The sequence below is a fragment of the Pseudophryne corroboree genome, chromosome 6 (genome assembly GCF_028390025.1).
Source record: "Pseudophryne corroboree isolate aPseCor3 chromosome 6, aPseCor3.hap2, whole genome shotgun sequence".
Classification (NCBI taxonomy): Eukaryota; Metazoa; Chordata; class Amphibia; order Anura; family Myobatrachidae; genus Pseudophryne; species Pseudophryne corroboree.
In genome coordinates this window covers 40,894,592-40,917,893 of record NC_086449.1, presented here as the reverse complement: position 1 = coordinate 40,917,893, position 23,302 = coordinate 40,894,592, and the positions used below count along the sequence as shown (strand labels likewise).

Here is a 23,302-nt window from a genome sequence, read left to right as displayed (position 1 = left end):
AGTTGATGTTTCCTACCCACCCACCCCTGGTGTATGGCGAGTTATGCGTGTGGGGCAGGCAGAGGGAAACGCCAATCCCGGGGATCTCGGGATTGACCAAGTTTCAATCCTGATACCCGGGATTAAAAAAATGGCCCGGGATGTGCCTCCCTAGGCCTTGCCCTGCGATGGGCGGCCCCCAGTATGAGATCACATGGATTGCAAATTCTGCTACTTGGCAGAATTTGCAATCCAACCTGAATCAGGTCCATTGTTTGCCAAGAGACAGCAATGACCTGGAAATAAATTGGTATCTGGGTCAATATCAGCAACTCATTTCTAACCACCAGTCTCACTCACCTGCTCAGCAGAGTGTCCTCCAAGCTGTCTGTAATGATGCGGTTTTTACCCATGGAGTGATAGACCCAGGAGTCACACGGCAGCTTCCGTGGTCGCACACACTGCCACGTGTCACCGGAGACGGGATTCCTGTATGTGCACACGTCCTTTCCCGCCACTTCCAGGTTACACTCCACCATTTCACTGCTACCGTTAAATTGGAAGTATCCGTAGAAATAGACCTGCGAGGTGGAACCAAATATTGTTTACTGGGGTCGGAAACAGTCATTCTGCTGCCTGAGGCAGACACTGACATAAGGTCATCCTTTCCCCTTACACATACTTGCCTACCTGACCCTCTCCATGAGGGAGAAAATGCTCTGCTCCTGGACTTTCCTGGTAATGTATGATTGCCATCACCTGTGGTGAAACACCTTTCTTATCAATTAACTAGCTCACCACAGGTGATGGCAATCATACATTACCAGGAAAGTCCAGGAGCACAGCATTTTCTCCCTCATGGAGAGGGTCAGGTAGGCAAGTATGCCCTTACACAGACTATCATAGATGTTACACAGGCAGCATACAGGATATACACAGACTGGATTAGCACTTTCATCATTTGTAGATTATCATTAAATCAGAAGGGTAAAATACCAACAATTTGATTAATAAATACATTGTCTGTATTTTGTTATAGCGCAAAGTCTACTGCTTCAGATAGTGACCTCATTATAAGCACACCCCTGTATGTTACACACCAGTGACCTCATTATATGCACACCCCTGTATGTTACACACCAGTGACCTCATTATATGCACACCCCTGTATGTTACACACCAGTGACCTCATAAGCACACCCCTGTATGTTACACACCAGTGACCTCATTGTATGCACACCCCTGTATGTTACACACCAGTGACCTCATAAGCACACCCCTGTATGTTACACACCAGTGACCCCATTATTTGCACACCCCTGTATGTTACACACCAGTGACCCCATTATTTGCACACCCCTGTATGTTACACACCAGTGACCTCATAAGCACACCCCTGTATGTTACACACCAGTGACCTCATTATAAGCACACCCCTGTATGTTACACACCAGTGACCTCATTATAAGTACACCCCTGTATGTTACACACCAGTGACCGCATTATAAGCACACCTCTGTATGTTACACACCAGTGACCTCATTATAAGTACACCCCTGTATGTTACACACCAGTGACCTCATTATAAGTACACCCCTGTATGTTACACACCAGTGACCGCATTATAAGCACACCCCTGTATGTTACACACCAGTGACCTCATTATAAGCACACCCCTGTATGTTACACACCAGTGACCTCATAAGAAGCACACCCCTGTATGTTACACACCAATGACCGCATTATAAGCACACCCCTGTATGTTACACACCAGTGACCTCATTATAAGCACACCCCTGTATGTTACACACCAGTGACCTCATTATAAGTACACCCCTGTGTGTTACACACCAGTGACCTCATAAGCACACCCCTGTATGTTACACACCAGTGACCTCATTATAAGCACACCCCTGTATGTTACACACCAGTGACCTCATTATAGGTGCACCCCTGTATGTTACACACCAGTGACCTCATTAAGGATCTCTTTGTTGCATTTTTATCATGTACTGCGGTTTAGACCCGATAATTGTATTTTCTTATCGCTGATATTCACTACAATAAAAAAAAAGTTTTAAAAATGAAGTTTCCCCGGATGTATTTGCTGTATAAACTCCCACAGGACAGCTGCACTGAAAAGAAACCATCCCTGTGATATGTTCGGGGTGAAGTTACTGAATTACTATTTTAAACTCTTTGTTTCCCTGGTACTTTTTCCTTGGGGTCTATAGTTTATGTCAGTGGTTCTCAGAGTGGGTGCCGTAGCACCGTCGGGGGCCGTGGGTCCCAATGAATAGGCAAAATCAGTGGTAGTGGCTGCCAACCACAAAATATGAGGACAAACAGAAGCACAACCCTGTCCACCACATCACAAACCCTCAAGAATGACCGATAAGCACAATTTACTTACGTTTTCTGAATTTCTCAATAACAAACTTTAAGCTTAGGGGTACCATAAAGCAATGCTTGACATCCAAAATACACAGTAAAGAAAAATATATATATTTTTAAAAAAAAAGTGTATTTTTTTAAACACGGTAAATAAACCCTTTTCAAATGGGGTATGGGTCGTTGAGTTGACCCAACTTAGGTCGACAGTCATTAGGCCGACCACTGAATGCTGTTAGGTCGACAGGCAATAGGTCGACATGTACTAGGTCGACAGGTAAAATGTCGACATGGGTTTTTTGACTGGTTTTGGTGTCGTTTTATCCGTAAAGTGACAGGGAACCCCAATTAATGCACTGTATCCGCTCGCCATGCATTGGGCCAGGTAACCGTTCCAATCATTGTCCACGTGGATCGTTAAGTATGAAAAAAATCAAAAAATTACAATTATTTTTTTTAAAAACTCATGTTGACCTTTTTACCTGTCGAACTAGTACCTATTGCCTGTCGACCTAACGACCATATCCCTTCATATGATAGAGCACCGCTCGGTTGTATTTCCAATTTCTGCGAGAAAGAATTGCTATGGAACATCAATTACTGTGCATAAATTATTCTGCTTTTAGGATGTGAATATTCTAAAAAATTTAATCTCTTTAATGATCCGAATGTATAGATGACACATACTGTACATGCGGTATAAATTACTTCTATATTAAACAAGCGTATGTATATAAGGTATAGGCATCCAATATGGTATGTCATTTAGAATCATAGATGGAAAAAGGCAGAATAAAAGCAAGGAAGCGCATATACAAATGTGTCTTTGTTCCGTGCGGTACAAGTTGCGTTACACATAACACGTGAGTGTCATGTGACATGGTAGCACCGCGCGTCTTTTCTTGCATTTTTTTTCCGTAAAAATGCATCTTAGATACAAAGTAATGTAATAGGAGGCACAAGCATTTTCTGCTGATTAAAATGATATGCGGCATGCCTATATTCTGTGTGTAATTGTGGCTCTATCTGCATCCGAAATGCCACGTTACAGTGGTTTACATGAAAACACTGTAGCAGAGCATTTTGTATGCAAATACAGTCGCAGTCAAACACAGAATATAGGCATGCAGCATATCATTTTAATTAGCAGAAGCTGCTCGTGCGTCCTGATATGCAGCATGCCTATATTCTGTGTTTGACTGCGACTGTATTTGCATACAAAATGCTCTGCTACAGTGTTTTCATGTAAACCACTGCAACGTGGCATTTCGGATGCAGATAGAGCCACAATTACACATCACATGACATTGGACGACCAATGAGAGTCCCAATTTGATTCAGGTTAATATGTGCAAAGAAGCCTGTATCTGCTTTTGGTTTGTAGTCTCAGTGGGAGTAGTAGTCCCTAGGGCAATTAGAGTACACAGAAAGAGGTATATAGTATGTCTATAAGTTAAAATATATTAGACATCAGTAAAAATATTATGTAAAGACAAAGATAAGCATATTGTAGTCATTATGACTCGATAAATGTTAATGTCAACGCCAGAAAAATAAAAAATTTCAATACATATATATTGCAAAATTGTCAAAAGGCTTTCTCAAGGAAGTCAGTAGGTACTGGCTTCCTTGACAAAGACTTTTGACTAGGGTGAAACGTGTGTCAGATGTGGCACAAATGCCACTATAGAGGCGCCTACAACACCCCCCTAACCAAGGCCATTGGGACTATATTTATTGGTATCCAGGTATCTTTACCTCTATCTTATGTTCTCTCCCTCAGTGCTCTTTCATTGATCGCCTGGTTGCATAACCTTGTTAATCAGTCAAAAGCAGAAGTACACTGCACCCGGCCACCTGCATATATTATTTTTGGCACTCATTAACGCTTTGATGCCAAGGTAAGAAAGTTGACAGTAGGTGACAATATGTGCAGGCTGGGCTCTTCTTTTGTGTGTCTGTATACTCCACAGGCAATTGTGCAATGATATGCTATGCAATCTATATGTATTGAAAGTTTTCTTCTGGCATTGACATCAACATTTATCGAGTCATAATGACTACAATATGCTGATCTATGTCTTTACTGACGTCTAATATATTTTAACTCATAGAAATACTCGGCTCCAGTATATACCTCTCTTTGTATGTACTCTCATTGGCTTGGTATGTACGCTCATTGGCTTTGTATGTACTCTCATTGGCTTAGGGACTACAAGCCAAAAGCAGATACAGGATTCTTTGCACATATTAGCCTGAATCATATTGGGACTCTTTGGTCATCCAATGTCATGTGACAAACGATCAACAGTAGAAACCAGATTCACACTATATATGTGCTTTCTTTTCCCCCATCTATGATCCTAAATTATATACCATATTGGATGCCTATACCTTGTATACATACAGATGTTTAATACATTTGGATCATTAACAAGATCTAATTATTTAGGATTGTCACATCCAAAAAGCAGAATAATAATTTTATGCACAGTGATTGATGTTCCATAGCGAAAAAATTTACTTTTTTTTATATCTATTTTTAAAAGCTTAGTTTTCATTTTAGAATGAGTGACCCAACAAAAAGAGTTTTCTTTGCCCTTATACATGTAACCTCCATAATGTACTGTAAGCCCAGGGGAAATCAACAGTACACAAAAGCAAAACAATAGTGATCAATATTGATTGTTTGACTTTGATTAATAGATAATAGATTAGTCAGAGATACTCTGTATCACCTTCTCTGGATGGTTCTCCCTCTTCTTCTTTAAAACAGCAACCGCCTCACTGGAGTGAATGAGCCGGATTTGTACCTCTGCTCTCCCTGCCCATGGGAGGAGGAGCGTGGCCAGATAGCTGCCATTACCATGGTCCTTTACGTGTCCAGTCACTCCAGCCTTCAGTGCCGGAGAGTGCAGCTTGGCCCGGAAATAATCTCCACCGTATTTTTTTGGCCGAGCATGGTGGTCCCGAGCTGTGATGAGCACCTCCAACGTCTCCCCAATCCTGTACGTGTCTCGTGCATTCAGCAGATGGTAATCACAATGTCTTGGGCTGGTAGATAGATTATAGTGTGTCACAGGGGATGGTGGCTCAGGCCAGTCAATCAGTCTTAAGAGTTCATTAAAGTTGGAATCGATGGTTTGGGGAAAAACACTCGATGGAGTGGTGTGCATCTTCGGGGAGGGCGGTTTATACTTTTTCAAAGAATAGACTGTGAGGAACTTGTAAACCATCTAAAAAATACCACAAATTATTAAGGTCGTCACTTAAAAAATTAAACATTTGTATAATAAACCAATCACCAAGCAATATATACTACAAGAGTGGGTGGAGGTTCCTCACTGGGAACACAGGAAAAATAAGAATTTACTCACCGGTAATTCTATTTCTCGTAGTCCGTAGTGGATGCTGGGGACTCCGTAAGGACCATGGGGAATAGACGGGCTCCGCAGGAGACTGGGCACTCTAAAGAAAGATTAGGTACTATCTGGTGTGCACTGGCTCCTCCCTCTATGCCCCTCCTCCAAACCTCAGTTAGGGAAACTGTGCCCGGAAGAGCTGACATTACAAGGAAAGGATTTTGGAATCCAGGGTAAGACTCATACCAGCCACACCAATCACACCGTATAACTCGTGCTAACCTTACCCAGTTAACAGTATGAACAACAACTGAGCATCACTCAACGGATGGCTCATAACAATAACCCTTTATTAAGCAATAACTATATACACGTATTGCAGGAAGTCCGCACTTGGGACGGGCGCCCAGCATCCACTACGGACTACGAGAAATAGAATTACCGGTGAGTAAATTCTTATTTTCTCTAACGTCCTAGTGGATGCTGGGGACTCCGTTAGGACCATGGGGATTTTACCAAAGCTCCCAAACGGGCGGGAGAGTGCGGATGACTCTGCAGCACCGAATGAGCAAACACAAGGTCCTCCTCAGCCAGGGTATCAAACTTGTAGAACTTTGCAAAAGTGTTTGAACCCGACCAAGTAGCCGCTCGGCAAAGCTGTAAAGCCGAGACCCCTCGGGCAGCCGCCCAAGAAAAGCCCACCTTCCTTATGGAATGGGCTTTCACTGATTTTGGATGCGGCAATCCAGCCGCAGAATGAGCCAGCTGAATCATGCTACAGATCCAGCGAGCAATAGTTTGCTTTGAAGCAGGAGCACCCAGCTTATTGGGTGCATACAGAATAAACAGCGAGTCAGTCTTCCTGACTCCAGCCATTCTGGAAACATATATTTTCAAAGCCCGGACTACGTCCAGCAACTTGGAGTCCTCCAAGTCCCGAGTAGCCGCAGGGACCACAATAGGTTGGTTCAAATGAAACGATGATACCACCTTTGGGAGAAATTGGGGTCGAGTCCGCAATTCTGCCCTGTCCATATGGAAGATCAAATAAGGGCTTTTACATGACAAAGCCGCCAATTCTGATACACGCCTCGCCAATGCTAAGGCCAACAGCATGACCACTTTCCACGTGAGATACTTTAGTTCCACGGTCTTAAGTGGTTCAAACCAGTGGGATTTCAGGAAATCCAACACAACGTTAAGATCCCAAGGTGCCACTGGTGGCACAAAAGGGGGCTGAATATGCAGCACTCCCTTTACAAACGTCTGAACCTCAGGCAGTGAAGCCAGTTCTTTTTGAAAGAAAATGGATAGGGCCGAAATCTGGACCTTTATGGACCCTAATTGCCCATAGTCACACCTGACTGTAGGAAGTGCAGAAATCGACCCAGCTGGAATTCCTCTGTAGGGGCCTTCCTGGCCTCACACCAAGCAACATATTTTCGCCATATACGGTGATAATGCTTTGCTGTCGCATCCTTCCTAGCTTTTATCAGCGTAGGAATCACTTCATCCGGGATGCCCTTTTCCGTTAGGATCCGGCGTTCAACCGCCATGCCGTCAAATGCAGCCGCGGTAAGTCTTGGAACAGACAGGGCCCCTGTTGCAACAGGTCCTGTCTGAGAGGCAGAGGCCATGGGTCCTCTGTGATCATCTCTTGTAGTTCTTGGTACCAAGTCCTTCTTGGCCAATCCGGAACGATGAGTATTGTTCTCACTCCTCTTTTTCTTACTATTCTCAGTACCTTGGGTATGAGAGGAAGAGGAGGGAACACATATACCGACTGGAACAGCCAGGGTGTCACTAGCGCGTCCACAGCTATCGCCTGAGGGTCCCTTGACCTGGCACAATATCTTTTTAGCTTTTTGTTGAGGTGGGACGCCATCATGTCCACCTGTGGCAGTTCCCATCGATTTGCAATCTATGTGAAGACTTCTTGATGAAGTCCCCACTCTCCCGGGTGGAGATCGTGTCTGCTGAGGAAGTCTGCTTCCCAGTTGTCCACTCCCGGAATGAACACTGCTGACAGTGCTTGTACGTGAATCTCCGCCCAACGAAGAATCTTTGTGGCTTCTGCCATCGCCACCCTGCTTCTTGTGCCGCCCTGGCGGTTTACATGGGCGACCGCCGTGATGTTGTCTGACTGAATCAGCACTGGTTGGTCTCGAAGCAGGGGCTCCGCTTGACTCAGGGCGTTGTATATGGCCCTTAGTTCCAGTATATTTATGTGCAGACAAGCCTCCTGACTTGACCACAGCCCTTGGAAGTTTCTTCCCTGAGTGACTGCCCCCCATCCGCGGAGGCTTGCATCCGTGGTCACCAGGACCCAGTCCTGTATGCCGAACCTGCGGCCCTCGAGAAGATGAGCACTCTGCAGCCACCACAGAAGAGACACCCTGGCCCTCGGGGACAGGGTGATCAGCCGATGCATCTGAAGATGCGATCCGGACCACTTGTCCAACAGATCCCACTGAAAGATCCTCGCATGGAACCTGCCGAAGGGAATGGCTTCGTATGAGGCCACCATCTTTCCCAGGACTCGCGTGCAGTGATGCACCGACACCTGTTTTGGTTTTAGGAGGTCCCTGACCAGAGTCACTAACTCCTGGGCCTTCTCCTCCGGGAGAAACACCTTCTTCTGTTCTGTGTCCAGAATCATACACAGGAAGGGCAGACGCGTCGTAGGAATCAGCTGCGACTTTGGAATATTCAGAATCCAGCCGTGCTGTTGCAACACTTCCTGAGAGTGTGCTACGCTGATCAACAACTGCTCCCTGGACCTCGCCCTTATGAGGAGATCGTCCAAGTACGGGATAACCGTAACTCCTTGCTTCCGAAGGAGTACCATCAATTCGGCCATTACCTTGGTAAATACTCTCGGTGCCATGGACAGACCAAACGGCAACGTCTGGAATTGGTAATGACAGTCCTGTACCACAAACCTGAGGTACTCCTGGTGAGGTGGATAAATGGGGACATGCAAGTAAGCATCCTTGATGTCCAGAGATACCATAAAATCCCCCTCTTCCAGGCTTGCAATGACCGCTCTGAGCGATTCCATTTTGAACTTGAATTTTTTCATATAAATGTTCAAGGATTTTAAATTCAGAATGGGTCTTACCGAACCATCCGGTTTCGGTACCACAAACAGTGTGGAATAGTAACCCCTTCCCTGTTGAAGGAGGAGGACCATTATTATCACTTGCTGGAGGTACAGCTTGTGAATTGCCGCCAGAACTACCTCCCTTTCCGTGGGGGAAGCTGGCAAGGCTGATTTTAGGTAACGGTGAGGGGGAGTCATTTCGAACTCCAGCTTGTATCCCTGAGATACAATTTGTATAGCCCAAGGATCCACCTGTGAGCGAACCCACTGGTTGCTGAATTTTCGGAGACGCGCCCCCACCGCTCCTGGCTCCGCCTGTGGAGCCCCAGCGTCATGCGGTGGACTTAGTGGAAGCCGGGGAGGACTTTTGTTCCTGGGAACTAGCTGCATGGTGCAGCTTCTTTCCTCTACCCCTGCCTCTGGCAAGAAAGGATGCACCTCTGACCTTCTTGATTCTCTGAGAACGAAAGGACTGCATTTGATAATACGGTGCTTTCTTAGGCTGTGGACACAAGGTCCGAGAGGCCGTCCCCAAACAATTCCTTACCCTTATAAGGCAAAACCTCCATGTGTTTTTTAGAATCGGCATCCCCTGTCCATTACAGAGTCCATAAGACCCTCCTGGCAGAAATGGACATTGCATTAATTCTAGAGCCCAGCAGGCAAATGTCCCTCTGGGCATCCCGCATATATAAGACAGCGTCTTTTATATGGCCCAGGGTTAGCAAGACAGTATCCCTGTCCAGGGCATCTATGTCCTCTGACAGAGTATCTGTCCATGCTGCTACCGCGCTACACATCCAGGCTGAAGCAATAGCTGGTCTCAGTAGAGTACCAGAGTGTGTATACACTGACTTCAAGATAGCTTCCTGCTTCCTATCCGCAGGATCCTTTAGGGCGGCCGTATCCTGAGACGGCAGGGCCACCTTCTTAGATAAGCGTGTCAGCGCCTTGTTTACCCTAGGGGAGGATTCCCAACGTAACCTGTCCGTTGGCGGGAAAGGGTACGCCAGCAGTAATTTTTTGGAAATCACCACTTTCTTATCAGGGGAACTCCACGCTTCTTCACATAACTCATTTAATTCATGTGACGGGGGAAAAGTCACTGCCTGCTTTTTCTCCCCAAACATATACACCCTCTTGTCAGGGACAGGGTTAACCTCTGAAATGTGCAATACATCTTTCATTGCAATAATCATGTAGCGGATGGCCTTGGTCATCTTAGGCTGTAATTGTGCCTCATCATCGTCGACACTGGAGTCGGACTCCGTGTCGGCATCTGTGTCAACCATCTGAGATAGTGGGCGTTTATGAGACCCTGACGGCCTATGAGTCGCCTGGGCAGGCCCGGGTTGAGACCACGGCTGTCCCAAGGCTGCAGCGTCATCAAACCTTTTATGCAAGGAGCTTACATTATCATTTAAGACCTTCCACATATCCATCCAATCAGATGTCGGCCCCGACGGCGGCAACACCACATTTATCCGCACTTGCTCCGCCTCCACGTAACCCTCCTCATCAAACATGTCGACACAGCCGTACCGACACACAGCACACACACAGGGAATGCTCTGACTGAGGACAGGACCCCACAAAGGCCTTTGGGGAGACAGAGAGAGAGTATGCCAGCACACACCACAGCGCTATATAACCCAGGGATATTCACTATAATAAGTGATTACCCAATAGCTGCCGATTTTATGTCTTTTGCGCCTAAATTTATGTGCCCCCCCCTCTCTTTTTTACCCTTCTTGTACCTGGATACTGCAGGGGAGAGCCTGGGGAGCGTCCTTCCAGCGGAGCTGTGAAGAGAAAATGGCGCTGGTGTGCTGAGGAAGAAGGCCCCGCCCCCTCAGCGGCGGGCTTCTGTCCCGCTTCTGTGTGAAAAAAACGGCGGGGGTTTTTACATATATACAGTGGCTGACTGTATATATGTATGTTATGCCAAAAAGGTACTTCAATTTCTGCCCAGGGCGCCCCCCCCAGCGCCCTGCACCCTACAGTGACCGGAGTGTGAAAGTGTGCTGGGAGCAATGGCGCACAGCTGCGGTGCTGTGCGCTACCTTAAATGAAGACAGGAGTCTTCAGCCGCCGTTTTCGCCGTCTTCAAGCTTCTGTTCTCCTGGCTCTGCGAGGGGGACAGCGGCGCGGCTCCGGGAACGGACGATCGAAGACAGATGCCTGTGTTCGAACCCTCTGGAGCTAATGGTGTCAAGAAGAAGCGCAACCTAGTTGTAGACCGGTAGGTTTGCTTCTCTCCCCTCAGTCCCTCGTAGCAGAGAGTCTGTTGCCAGCAGATCTCACTGAAAATAAAAAACCTAACAAATACTTTCTTTCTAGCAAGCTCAGGAGAGCCCACTAGGAGCACCCAGCTCTGGCCGGGCACAGATTCTGACTGAGGTCTGGAGGAGGGGCATAGAGGGAGGAGCCAGTGCACACCAGATAGTACCTAATCTTTCTTTAGAGTGCCCAGTCTCCTGCGGAGCCCGTCTATTCCCCATGGTCCTTACGGAGTCCCCAGCATCCACTAGGACGTTAGAGAAATGTAACTTATTACTTAACTTATGAATATGATGATATGAGACCACAATTTGATGAAAATTAAGGACTAGTTGTGACCAGCAGTGATGTTGATCAGTCTATCAACTTGCTATACCAAGATGTCATAGATAGGAGATATAATCATGGTCAATGTAAAGGCAACTATCATTTATCTTAAGCAAACAACAGAAAGCTTCATGGTAAGTATGTATTCGTGCGCAGTGGCTGAATGTATGAATAACTCAGCCATAATATGCTGTAGCCTTCTTCATAACTGTAAACATATACCTGTATAACTTGGTATGTCTCTAGTGCTCCAATGTCTTTGCCAGACAATTGGAAGAACGTAATCCAAAGGATGGAACTCTGCTATGTAAAAAAAAAAAAATGTTTTTACCATCCTACGGGGGCAATTCAACTCCCCACTATGTGCCTCTGCAGTCACGTTTCTTGCATAATTTTTGGACATTGCGAAGATTAATAAACTACTGTATGTAGAATGGAGCATCACATAAGCAGCTATGGGAACATTGCAAGAATGCTCCCTACATCTCTAACCTCATCTCCCTACATACTCCCTTCTGCCCTCCCTGGTGGGCCAATGACCATCGACTCTTCCTCTACCCTGATCACTGCATCTTATGATCTAATCCAAGATTTCTCCCATACTACCCTCCTAGACTGGAACAAGCGCCCTCGCATTATCAGACTTTAACCAATCTTGCATAGCTACAAAAGGGCACTGAAAACCTACCTGTTCATCAAAGCGTACCGTTCCACCACATAACCAAGTCACCAGGCTGCTCACCCCACCCTCCTGCCATGGCCAACTCTACCTCGCTACATTCGTGCCCCAAGGTCCCCATTCACTAGCTCATGCCTCATGTCATCTATCTGTCTCCTCCTCGCCTTAGATTTTAAGTTCCAAGGAGCAGGGTCCTCCTCCCTCCTGTTCTCACAGTCTTCCACATCAATTATCCTCACTTACTTAGTGGCCGTTTAGCAGTAAACTTCTTTCGCACGTGGTCATTCATCTCTTCCAGTTGCTCTAATGATGCTAGTCATGCCGTCACTGTTGGAGACAGGTTCCTACCTACGCCGATTACTGACTCATTCACCTTGCTTCCCAGCTGTATAGTATACTGAGAATTGTGGTGCTAATTGTTAGAGGATCTGTTATGTTACTGTAATGTTCTGTTTACCCTGTGTTCAGTGCAGTTTCTAGCAGCGGGCTAGGCGTGCAATCGCACGGTGCGCCCGCCGCAGCACTTTTCAATCTTCTGTAACTGCTCCCCTGCCTCCCTGTCATTAGTACTCTGCTCGGGGGTGGAGTATCACGGAATCACGCATTTGCGTCACGACGCAAGGCGTAATTACGCACAATTTCGCCCCCGAGCGGAGAACTTTGACAGGGAGGCAGGAAAGAAGAGGAACGGCTGGCGGGTGCTGGCGGCCTGGTGGGCTGTGGGGTGCTGTACTGTACAGCACTACAGCCTGTACATAGCCCTGAGTCTAACAACAAGCACTACACACCTCTGGCCTGGCATTATACACCCCTGGCATTAAGCATGACACCTGTCCCAGAGCATGAAACGTGCGGCAACAAGCTTGGATCACAGAGCATGAAACCCCTGGCAACCAGCATGACACCCAGTGAGTGAAACCCTTGGCAAGGAGCAGGTAATTTAAAAGTAATTAGAAGCTTTAATGTAGGGCATAATGTATCACGGCATTGTGGTGTGTGGCATAATATGGTGCAATAGTCATTACTGTGTGGGTCTTAATATGGTGGAATCCCCCCCCCCCCCCCCCCGTAAGGTGTAAGGTAGTCTTTTCCTCTGAGGCCACACCTATTTTTAAAGCTAGACCACGCCCATTTTAGTGAGACTCACTCCAAATTTGTGTTTTTTTACATCAGTACATAGTAAATGTCCGTGGCACTGTCACTAACAGATCTACTCCCTAGCCACTGGCCAGCACCGATGAATGCCACAGACAGTCTTTTTATGCCTTAAACTCCTCCTCCCCCTCCCAGACTGCCAGGCAAATGACACTACCACCCTGCCTTCATAATAAAGTTCCTCAAAGCAGCTCTATTTTGACAAGTTACATGCATTCAGCTGCACTAGGCTGCAGGTGAGGAATACACTTAATTCAACAGGTAAGACACACACTTCATTATTCTCCAAGTGCATGACTTCCCTGAGCTTAATAGCAAAATATACGTTATGGTAAGAATTTACTGTTGATAATGGTATTTCTCCTAAGTCCACAGGTTCCACAGGATAACATTGGGATATGATGAAGAGACAGCGGATTTGCACCAATCGCTCAAAGAGTTTCGGCCTCTCAGCATGCAACGGGCCGGTTCATATATCCCCGCCTCCTGGCTCAGGCAAATCAGTTATTTTCCAAAGCTCAAGGCAGGAGCATCATAGAGTGCCATAATCAGGTGAGAAGAACACACATGCACAACCTTTCGTACAAGGAGGAAGAGGTTAGTGAGTAAAAGGATCCTCAAATCAGGTGCGTCAGGGTGGGATCCCTGTGGAACCTGTGGACTTAGGAGAAATACCGTTATCAACGGTAAGTTCTTACCATAATGTATATATTTCTCCGGCAGGGTCCATAGGTTATCCACAGGATAACATTGGATTTTCCCAAAGCAATTTAGCTCCCGAATGGACAGGAGAATCCTTCGCCCGAATTCAGCGTCCTGAGAAGCAAAGGTATCCACGGCATAATGTCTAATGAATGTGTTAATGGAAGACCATGTGGCTTCCTTACATATCTGTTCTGCTGAAGCAGCATGTTGTGCTACCCATGATAGACCTACCTTACGAGTAGAGTGAGCAGAGACATTAGCCGGAACAGGGAGATCAGCTTGAGAATAGGCTTCTGAAATTGTTATCCGAAGCCACCTCACCAGTGTCTGCTTATCAGCAGGCCATCCTCTCTTTTGAAATCCATAGAGAACGAAGAGAGAATCTGTCTTTCTGATGGAACTGGTATGATCCACATAAATCCATAAGGCACGGACCACGTCCAGCGATGCATCTCCTACAAAAAAGCTGGTTCCTGGAAAGCCAGGACTACAAACTTCTTTATTTAAGGTGGAATTTAGACATCACCTTAGGAAGATACCCAGATTTAGTTCTGAGAACCGCTCTATCTGGATAAAATGGAGGACAACATAACAATGCCCCTAAATCTGACACACTTCTAGCGGACGCCATGGTCAGTAGAAAGAGCACTTTAGCCGTCAACCATTTGAGATCCACTCTATTAAGTGGTTCAAATGGGGCAACGTGAAGGGCCTTTTAGTTTGGTCCTAAAGTCCAAAGGCACTGTAGGATGAACAAAAGGGAGGTTGAAAGCGCAGCATTCCCTGGAAAAAAGTGCGCACATCCTGTAGGTTGGCAATTTTCTTTTGGAACCATACAGTCAATGCTGACACTTGCACTCTCAAGGAAGCCACCTTTAAACATTTATTCATTCCTAAAACAAATACAAGAGTCCGCCTTCTGCTGCACTATCGAGTCCTGCGTACCTGTAAGAAGTTCTCCTGTCTTTTCCCACGATACACATCTGTCAATTACTGTCATTTGGGATTTCCAACATCATTTACCCTGAATCATTTAGACTGTTGATGGCTCCCTTTTCTGGGTTCTGAAGTTTGGGACCTAAATTTCTCGAAAGATTACTACCTTTTCCGGTTAAAGGACTCGTTGATAGCGCAGCAGAAGGCGGGCACTTGTATTTATTTCGTGATTGCTTTGGTGGAGATAGAGTGACATCTCCTTGGACGCCCTCACTGCAGTTATCTGTGGGCGCAGTAGATCCTTACCTCCCATTGTTTTTGTATTTATTCATTCCTGCCTGAAGGAATGCTAAGACCCTGGAAACTCTGAAAGACTTAGGGTCAACTCCCGTTCACTGCACCATTGAATATAGGCTTGCCATATTTAGTGATAAATTTGAGCTGAGGAAGGGCTCCTTGCTCTGAATATTGTTTAAATTACCTGTTGTGAGAATCCTCTTGACTTCAGGATAGAGGTCTCAAGAGCCACACCGTCAAAGCCAGTTGATCCAGATGTCTGTGATAACATGGACCCTGCGTCAGTAGATCTGGACGTTGAGGGAGTAGGAATGGAGCATCCATCGACATCCTCTGCAGATCTGTGTACCAATGTCTTCTGGGCCAAGCCAGAGCTATTAGTATCATGACACCCCTTCCTTGTTTTATCTTTCTCACCACCGTTGGAAATAAGGTTATTGGTGGAAACATATAGGCCAGATGAAAGTCCCATCTCATCAACAGGGCATCCACAAAGATTGCTCTGGGATCTTTTGTTCTTGACCCATATGCGAGAACTTTGTTGTTCTGATGGGACGCCATGAGATATATATCTAGCAACCCCCACTTTTTGACTAAGTTTTGGAAAACCTCCGGGTATAGAGCCCATTCGCTTGCCTAAATGGCGTGTCGACTGAGAAAATCCGCTTCCCAGTTAAGGACTCCTGGAACGAATACTGAGGACAAAGCTGGATGATGAAGTTCTGCCCACTTTAGTGTGTGACTTACCTCCTTCATAGCTTTTTTGGCTGTGAGTTCCTCCCTGATGGTTGAGGTACGCTACTGCCGTCGCATTGTTCGTGCGGATCTGAACTGGTTCCCCCGAAGGATGTCCTTTGCCTAAAACAACGCCATGTATATGGCCCGAAGTTCCAATATGTTTATTGGCAGGCAATTATCTTCCTTGGTCGATTGCCCCTGGAAACAAAACTTTTCCTGAAATTGCTCCCCAGCCCTGGAGGCTGGCCTGTGTTGTCAGAATTTCCAAATATGATATCCAAAAGGGTCTCCCTTTGTCCAGATGGGATGTCTGTAGTCACCAGGCTAACGACCTCCTTACTTCCACAGTAAGGACCATAGTCTGCGTTTTTATCATCTGATGAAAACCATTCCATTTGGTAAGTATCACTGACCAGGTTTGGAAGTGTTGTGGACTCGGGGTTTCTTCCGGTGACCGGGAAGAAGAACCGCTACTGGGTCGCAGTAGAGATGGCCGGATGTAGGTCTTCCTCATACAGGATTAGGACGGTAGGCAGGAGGCACAGGTGGATGCTTGAAGGTTTCCTGAAAAACAAGACTTGTAAAGGTGCTGGTGAATTGGTGGAGAGTACCAAAAGCTTACTGTGAACGATGTTGAGGTGCTGGAGGCACTGAGGTGCTAGAGGCACTGAAATGCTAGAGGTACTGAGGTGTTTGAAGGCGCTGAGGCGCTTAGAGACGTTGAGGTGCTTGGAGGCACGATGGTGCTGGAGGCACGGAGGTGCTGAGGCACGGAGGTGCGGAGTGCTGAGGCACGGAGGAGCTGGAGGCACGGAGGTGCTGGAGGCCCGGAGGTGCTGGAGGCACGGAGACACGGGACGCTGGAAGCACGGGACGCTGGAAGCACAGGACGCTGGAAGCACAGGACGCTGGAAGCACAGGACGCTGGAAGCACAGGACGCTGGAAGCACGGAATGCTGGAAGCACAGGAGCTCTGGAGATCACAGGTACGGTAGTAGCGATGATACTCAGGCGCCGGAGTTCTGCCCGGCGTCTGGATTTGTACTTCCCGCCAGCCCCTGATTGGAGAGGCGCTGATGATGTCACCTGTCCCCGGAGACGTCGGACGCGCCCGCGACGTCCACCCTAAGGACGCCGGACAGAGCGCCGGGCGACAGAAACCGCCAACGGGGATGGCCGCCCGGGCAGCCAGCAGCCTCGGAGGGACAAGCCCGGCAGCCGCGGCGGAGACCTGACAGTACCTCCTCCTCTAGGAGTGGCCCCTGGACACTTCCCCGGTTTTGTAGGATGTCGAGAATGGAAAATCCGGACTAGTCGAGGAGCCGAGACCTCAGAAGCCTTTATCCAACTTCTCTCCTCCGGACCGTACCCTTTCCATTCCACCAGATATTGCAGATTCTTGTGAAGATAACGAGAGTCCATAATTGTTTTGATCTCGAAGTCTGTTCCTGTTTCAGCTTCCACCGAGGTGGAACTAGAGGACTTTGAATGAAAACAATTAAGGACAAGAGGGCGAAGAAGAGAAACATGGAAGGCATTTGGAATACGCAGGTGAGAAGGTAAACCCAACTTACAGACCACAGGATTCAGGACTTGTAGCACAGGGTAAGGACCGATGAATCTTGGAGCAAACTTCATAGTGGGCACCTTTAAGCGGAGATTACGTGTGGACAGCCATACCCTATCACCAACCTTGTATTGAGGAGCGGCTCGTCGTTTCTTATCGGCGTAGAACTTGTATCGGCAGAGACTTTTTTAAGACTAGCATGTATCCCACGCCAAATTCGTCCAAAGTGTAGTAGAGTGGACGTTACAGCTGGAACCTCTTCTATCGGAAGGCTTGGTAATTCCGGAACACGTGGATGGAACCCATAGTTGACGAAGAATGGAGATTCACCAGTGGAAGAATGAAATGAATGGTTATGGGCAAACTCCGCCAAAGGTAACAACTCCACCCAGCTGTCCTGTGAAGGGGAGAGATAAAGACAAAGGAAAGTCTCTAGATCTTGATTGACTCGTTCCGTTTGTCCATTCGTTTGGGGATGATAAGCGGATGAAAACTTAAGTTTAATCTGTAAGGCCGAGCAGAGGGCTTTCCAAAACCTCGCGGTAAACTGTACCCCACGATCAGAGACTATTTCCTGAGGCAACCCGTGCAACCGAAAATGTTCTCGGATGAATAGTAGAGCTAGTTTCGGAGCTGTCGGTAGACCAGTCAATGGAACGAAGTGTGCCATCTTCGAAAAACGGTCGACTATCACCCAGACGGTGTTGCAACCTTTGGAACAGGGCAAGTCCGTGATGAAATCCATGGAAATGTGAGTGCAGGGTCTCACAGGGATAGGTAGAGGATGAAGCAACCCAGCAGGAGGCAGGTGAGGAGATTTATGTTGTGTACACTGTGGACAAGAATTAACGTAATCCTGTACATCTTTCCTCATAGTGTCCCACCAGTAAGACCTTTGCAGAAACTTGTACATCTTCTGGGCACCGGGATGACCGGAAAACTTGGAGTTATGGGCCCACTGTAGAATTCTTGGCCGAAATCTAGCTGGTACGGACATTCTTCCAGGAGGAGGAGCTGGAGTAGTTAAAGCAACGGAGACAGAAATTGGATTTAGAATTAAACTCCGCTCGAAAGATTCATCCTCGTCTGTGGAAATCTGTGAACGGGACAGCGCATCCGCTTTAGTATTGAGAGTCCCGGCCCGGTACTTGATAACAAAAGAAAATCGAGTAAAGAAAAGTGCCCATCTCGCTTGGCGAGGATTCAAGCATTGTGCGGATTTGATATACAACAAATTTTTGTGATCCGTGTAAATGGTAAACACATGTTTAGCCCCCTCCAAGAGATATCTCCACTCTTCCAAGGCGGATTTAATTGCCAAAAGTTCCTGGTCTCCAATAGTGTAATTTCGTTCGGCCGGAGAGAATTTCCGAGAGTGGAAGCCACACGGATGTAATTTCTTATCAGAGGAGTACTGAGAGAGAACGGCCCCAACTCCAACTGAAGATGCGTCAACCTCTAGGAAGAAAGGTTCATCGAAATTTGGTTGTTGGAGAACTGGAGCGGCCATGAAAGCTAACTTCAAGTGGGAAAAGGCCTCAATGGCTTCGGGAGGCCACAAACTCTGATTAGAGCCCTTTCTCGTCAAGGCAGAAATGGGTGCAACAATGGTGGAGAAACCTCTAACGAATTTCCTGTAGTAATTCGCAAAGCCCAGGAATCTTTGTATTGCCTTTAAAGAGAGAGGCTGAGTCCAGTCACGAATGGCAGAGAGCTTCTCCGGATCCAAGCGAAGCTCCGTCCCCGAGATGATATAACCGAGGAACGGAATTGATGTTACTTCGAAGGTACATTTGGAGAGCTTAGCATAGAGATGATTCTTTCGTAAACGGTGGAGCACTTCTTTGACTTGAGTCCTGTGTTCAACAAGATTTTTTGAAAAAATCAGTATGTCATCCAAATATACCACAACACTTTGATATAACATGTCTCGGAAGATTTCGTTGACGAATCCCTGGAAAACAGCAGGAGCATTACTAAGGCCGAACGGCATCACCAGGTATTCGTAATGCCCATCCCGGGTATTGAAGGCGGTCTTCCATTCATCCCCTTCTCGGATGCGTATAAGATTATACGCTCCCCTCAAGTCGAGTTTGGAGAAAACGCGGGCCTCACGAACCCTATCAAATAACTCTGTGATTAGTGGCAAGGGGTATTTATTCTTGATGGTGATATCATTTAAGCCGCGGTAGTCGATACATGGTCTCAACCCCCCGTCCTTCTTCTTCACGAAAAAGAAGCCCGCTCCAGCAGGGGAGGAAGAGGAGCGAATGAATCCCTTGAGCAGATTGGATTTAATATAGTCCGACATAGCTTGAGTCTCGGGAAGTGACAGGGGATATGTGCGACCACGAGGTGGCGTCTTCCCTGGGACAAGGTCAATAGGGCAGTCCCAAGGCCTATGAGGTGGTAACAGATCAGCTGCCTGTTCCGAAAACACATCTTTGAACCCTTGATACGCCTCCGGAATATGCTCTTCATCAGTCTTAGAAGAGACACGGAGCGGACAAATGGGAGTGAGACAGTTAGTGTGACAAAAGGAACTCCAAGACAAAATTTGAGAAGACTTCCAGTCAATGTGGGGATTATGAATTTTAAGCCAAGGCATTCCAAGGACCAGATCGTGATGCATTTCTGGAATCACCAAGAGTTCCAGACTTTCTTGATGTAGAGCCCCGACCTGCAGCTTAACTGGCTCCGTGCGCCACATTAGGAGACCCTTGGAAATCCTAGTACCGTTGATAGCCGTCAACGAAATAGGCCGCTCGATAGGCCGTAACTTTAAATCCATGCTTTGGACACAGGAGGAAGAAACGAAGTTCCCCGCAGCTCAGGAATCCAACAGGGCTTCACAAGACTTGGAGACTGAATTGGTGATTAAAGTTACAGGAAGCAAACAGTCCAAAATTGGAGAAGATTTAGTCGTGACCCCCAGCTTGACTCCTCCGGAACAAGCTAGGTCTGCCCATTTCCCGGACGGGATTTACAAAACTTGAGGAAATGATCTGCGGCTCCACAGTAAAGGCAAAGTTTACCCTCACGACGACGCTGTCGTTCTTCCGGAGACAGTCGGGATCGGTTAATTTGCATGGGTTCGTCCAAACTAGACACAGCCACCGGTCTAGGAGTAGGATTCCGGAACCTGGAACGATCTGAACGGCTACGTTCTCTTCCACGCTCCTGCATCCGAAGATCCACCTTGACGCAAAAGGGAAATCAACTCTTCTAATGGATCCGGCAGATCCCTTGTGACCAACTCATCCTTCAGCCGGTCGGAGAGACCGTTCCAGAAGGCAGCCCTCAGAGCGTCATTATTCCAGCGCAATTCAGAGGCAATGGTCTGGAAATGAACCACGTACTGACCCACGGAACGGGAGCCCTGACGAACACGGAGCAAGTCGGAAGAAGCAGTGGTCATCCTGCCGGGCTCGTCGAAGATTCTTCGAAAGGACGTGATGAAGTTGGTGTAGTTGGAAACCACGGGATCAGATCGTTCCCATAACGGAGACACCCAATCCAACGCTGACCCTTCAAGCAGGGAAATGATATACGCTACCTTAGAGCGATCCGTAGGGAAGTTATGAGAGAGCAGCTCGAAGTGCACCTCGCACTGATTTAGAAAACCACGGCAATTCTTTGGGTTCCCATTATAACGGGAAGGAGTAGGAAGCTGAAGACGTGACCTGGTACCAGCCGGAGGCTGGACATTACTGGAAACAGCAGCTGGAGCAGTTACGGGAACTGGAGCCGGAATTGCGGAGGCTAAGGATGCTTGAATTTGATCCAATCGGCCGGACAATTCCTGGAGATATTGCATCACCTGACCCTGTGTCGCCTCTTGAGACTGAACTCGGGAAGCCAAACTTTGGATGGCACTCGACTCTGTGTTCCGATCCCCCGGGTCCATGTGGCCTGAGTATACTATCACTGACCTGGTTTGGAAGTGTTGTGGACTCAGGGTTTCTTCCGGTGACCGGGAAGAAGAACCGCTACTGGGTCGCAGTAGAGATGGCTGGATGTAGGTCTTCCTCATACAGGATTAGGACGGTAGGCAGGAGACACGGGTGGATGCTTGAAGATTTCCTGAAAAACAAGACTTGTAAAGGTGCTGGTGAATTGGTGGAGAGTACCAAAAGCTTACTGTGAACGATGTTGAGGTGCTGGAGGCACTGAGGTGCTAGAGGCACTGAAATGCTAGAGGTACTGAGGTGTTTGAAGGCGCTGAGGCGCTTAGAGACGTTGAGGTGCTTGGAGGCACGATGGTGCTGGAGGCACGGAGGTGCTGAGTGCTGAGGAATGGAGGTGCTGGAGGCACGGAGGTGCTGAGGCACGGAGGTGCTGAGCGCTGAGACACGGAGGTGCTGAGGCACGGAGGTGCTGGAGGCACGGGAGTGCTGAGGCACGGAGGTGCTGGAGGCACGGATGTGCTGAGGCACGAAGGTGCTGAGTGCTGAGGCACAGAGGTGCTGAGGCACGGAGGAGCTGGAGGCACTGAGGCACGGAGGTGCTGGAGGCACGGAGGTGCTGAGGCACGGAGGTGCTGGAGGCACGGAGGTGCTGGAGGCACGGAGGTGCTAAGGCACGGAGGTGCTGAGGCACGGAGGTGCTGAAGGCACGGAGACACGGGACGCTGGAAGCACGGGACGCTGGAAGCACAGGACGCTGGAAGCACAGGACGCTGGAAGCACAGGACGCTGGAAGCACAGGATTCTGGAAGCACGGAATGCTGGAAGCACAGGAGCTCTGGAGATCACAGGTACGGTAGTAGCGATGATACTCAGGCGCCGGAGTTCTGCCCGGCATCTGGATTTGTACTTCCCGCCAGGCCCTGATTGGAGAGGCGCTGATGATGTCACCCGTCCCCGGAGACATTGGACGCGCCCGCGACATCCACCCTATGGACGCCGGACGGAGCGCCGGGCGACAGAAACCGCCAGCGGGGACGGGCGCCCGGGCAGCCAGCAGCCTCGGAGGGACAAGCCCGGCGGCCGCGGCGGGGACCTGACAGCAAGGATCAGATTTTGCATAGACCTTGAATGGAAATGAGCATATTCTACCATGTCGTAAGTTGACACCATGAATCCCATAACACGCCTTGCTGTGTGAATGGATACCTGTTGACTGTGTAGTAGCTCCTGAATCCTTCACTGAACTTTGGATATCTTGTTCAGAGGTAAATTTACTCTCTGAATGCTCGAATCCAGTACAGCCCCCAAGTGAGTCATCCGCTGTGGCGGAACCAGAGACAATTTCCCCCAGTTTTATGCGCCACCTGTGCTTCTGCAGACACATTGTCTGTTGCAGATGACACAGGAGCAATTCCTGAGACTGTGCCAGGATTAAAAGATCGTCAAGGTATGGAAAAACTCTTATTCCCTACTGGCGGAGATAAGCTGTCATTACCACCATAATTTTGGTAAATACTCTGGGGGCTGTGGCCAACCTGAAAGGTAGGGCCTGGAACTGAAAATGCTGTTGGAAGACAGTGAACCTGAGATAGCACTGATGGGACTGAGCTCTAGGAACATGTAGATAAGCATCCTGGATATCCAGGGATACCATAAAATCCCCTGGCTCCATGACCAAAATGATGGAACGTAAAGTCTCCATATGAAACCGAGGTACACAAATGTACTTGTTCAGTACCTTCTTGGAGTCTGCTTCTGACTCCAAAATATCTCAATTCTTTACCAAAAAGAATATCTCCAGAGAAAGGTAAAGACTCCAAAACATTTTTAGATTCTGAATCAGCTTTCCATGTACTTAGCCAAACTGCTCTGCAA

At 47.7% G+C, this 23,302-nt stretch overlaps 1 protein-coding gene across 9 annotated transcripts in view; it reads right to left on the bottom strand.

Moving 5' to 3' along the window:
- Positions 1–23,302, bottom strand: part of LOC134936014 (NXPE family member 3-like) — a 99,957-nt gene that overhangs the window by 39,234 nt on the left and 37,421 nt on the right. For 8 of the 9 annotated variants that reach the window (XM_063930911.1, XM_063930908.1, XM_063930907.1 and 5 more), the window contains 2 exons: positions 5,109–5,606; positions 340–560 (listed from right to left, as the gene is read on the bottom strand). In XM_063930911.1, the coding sequence (XP_063786981.1) occupies positions 340–560; positions 5,109–5,606 (719 nt within the window). Of the gene's footprint in view, positions 1–339; positions 561–5,108; positions 5,607–11,664; positions 11,739–23,302 lie in introns of those variants that run through there. The other variant, XM_063930913.1, reaches the window with a different exon arrangement.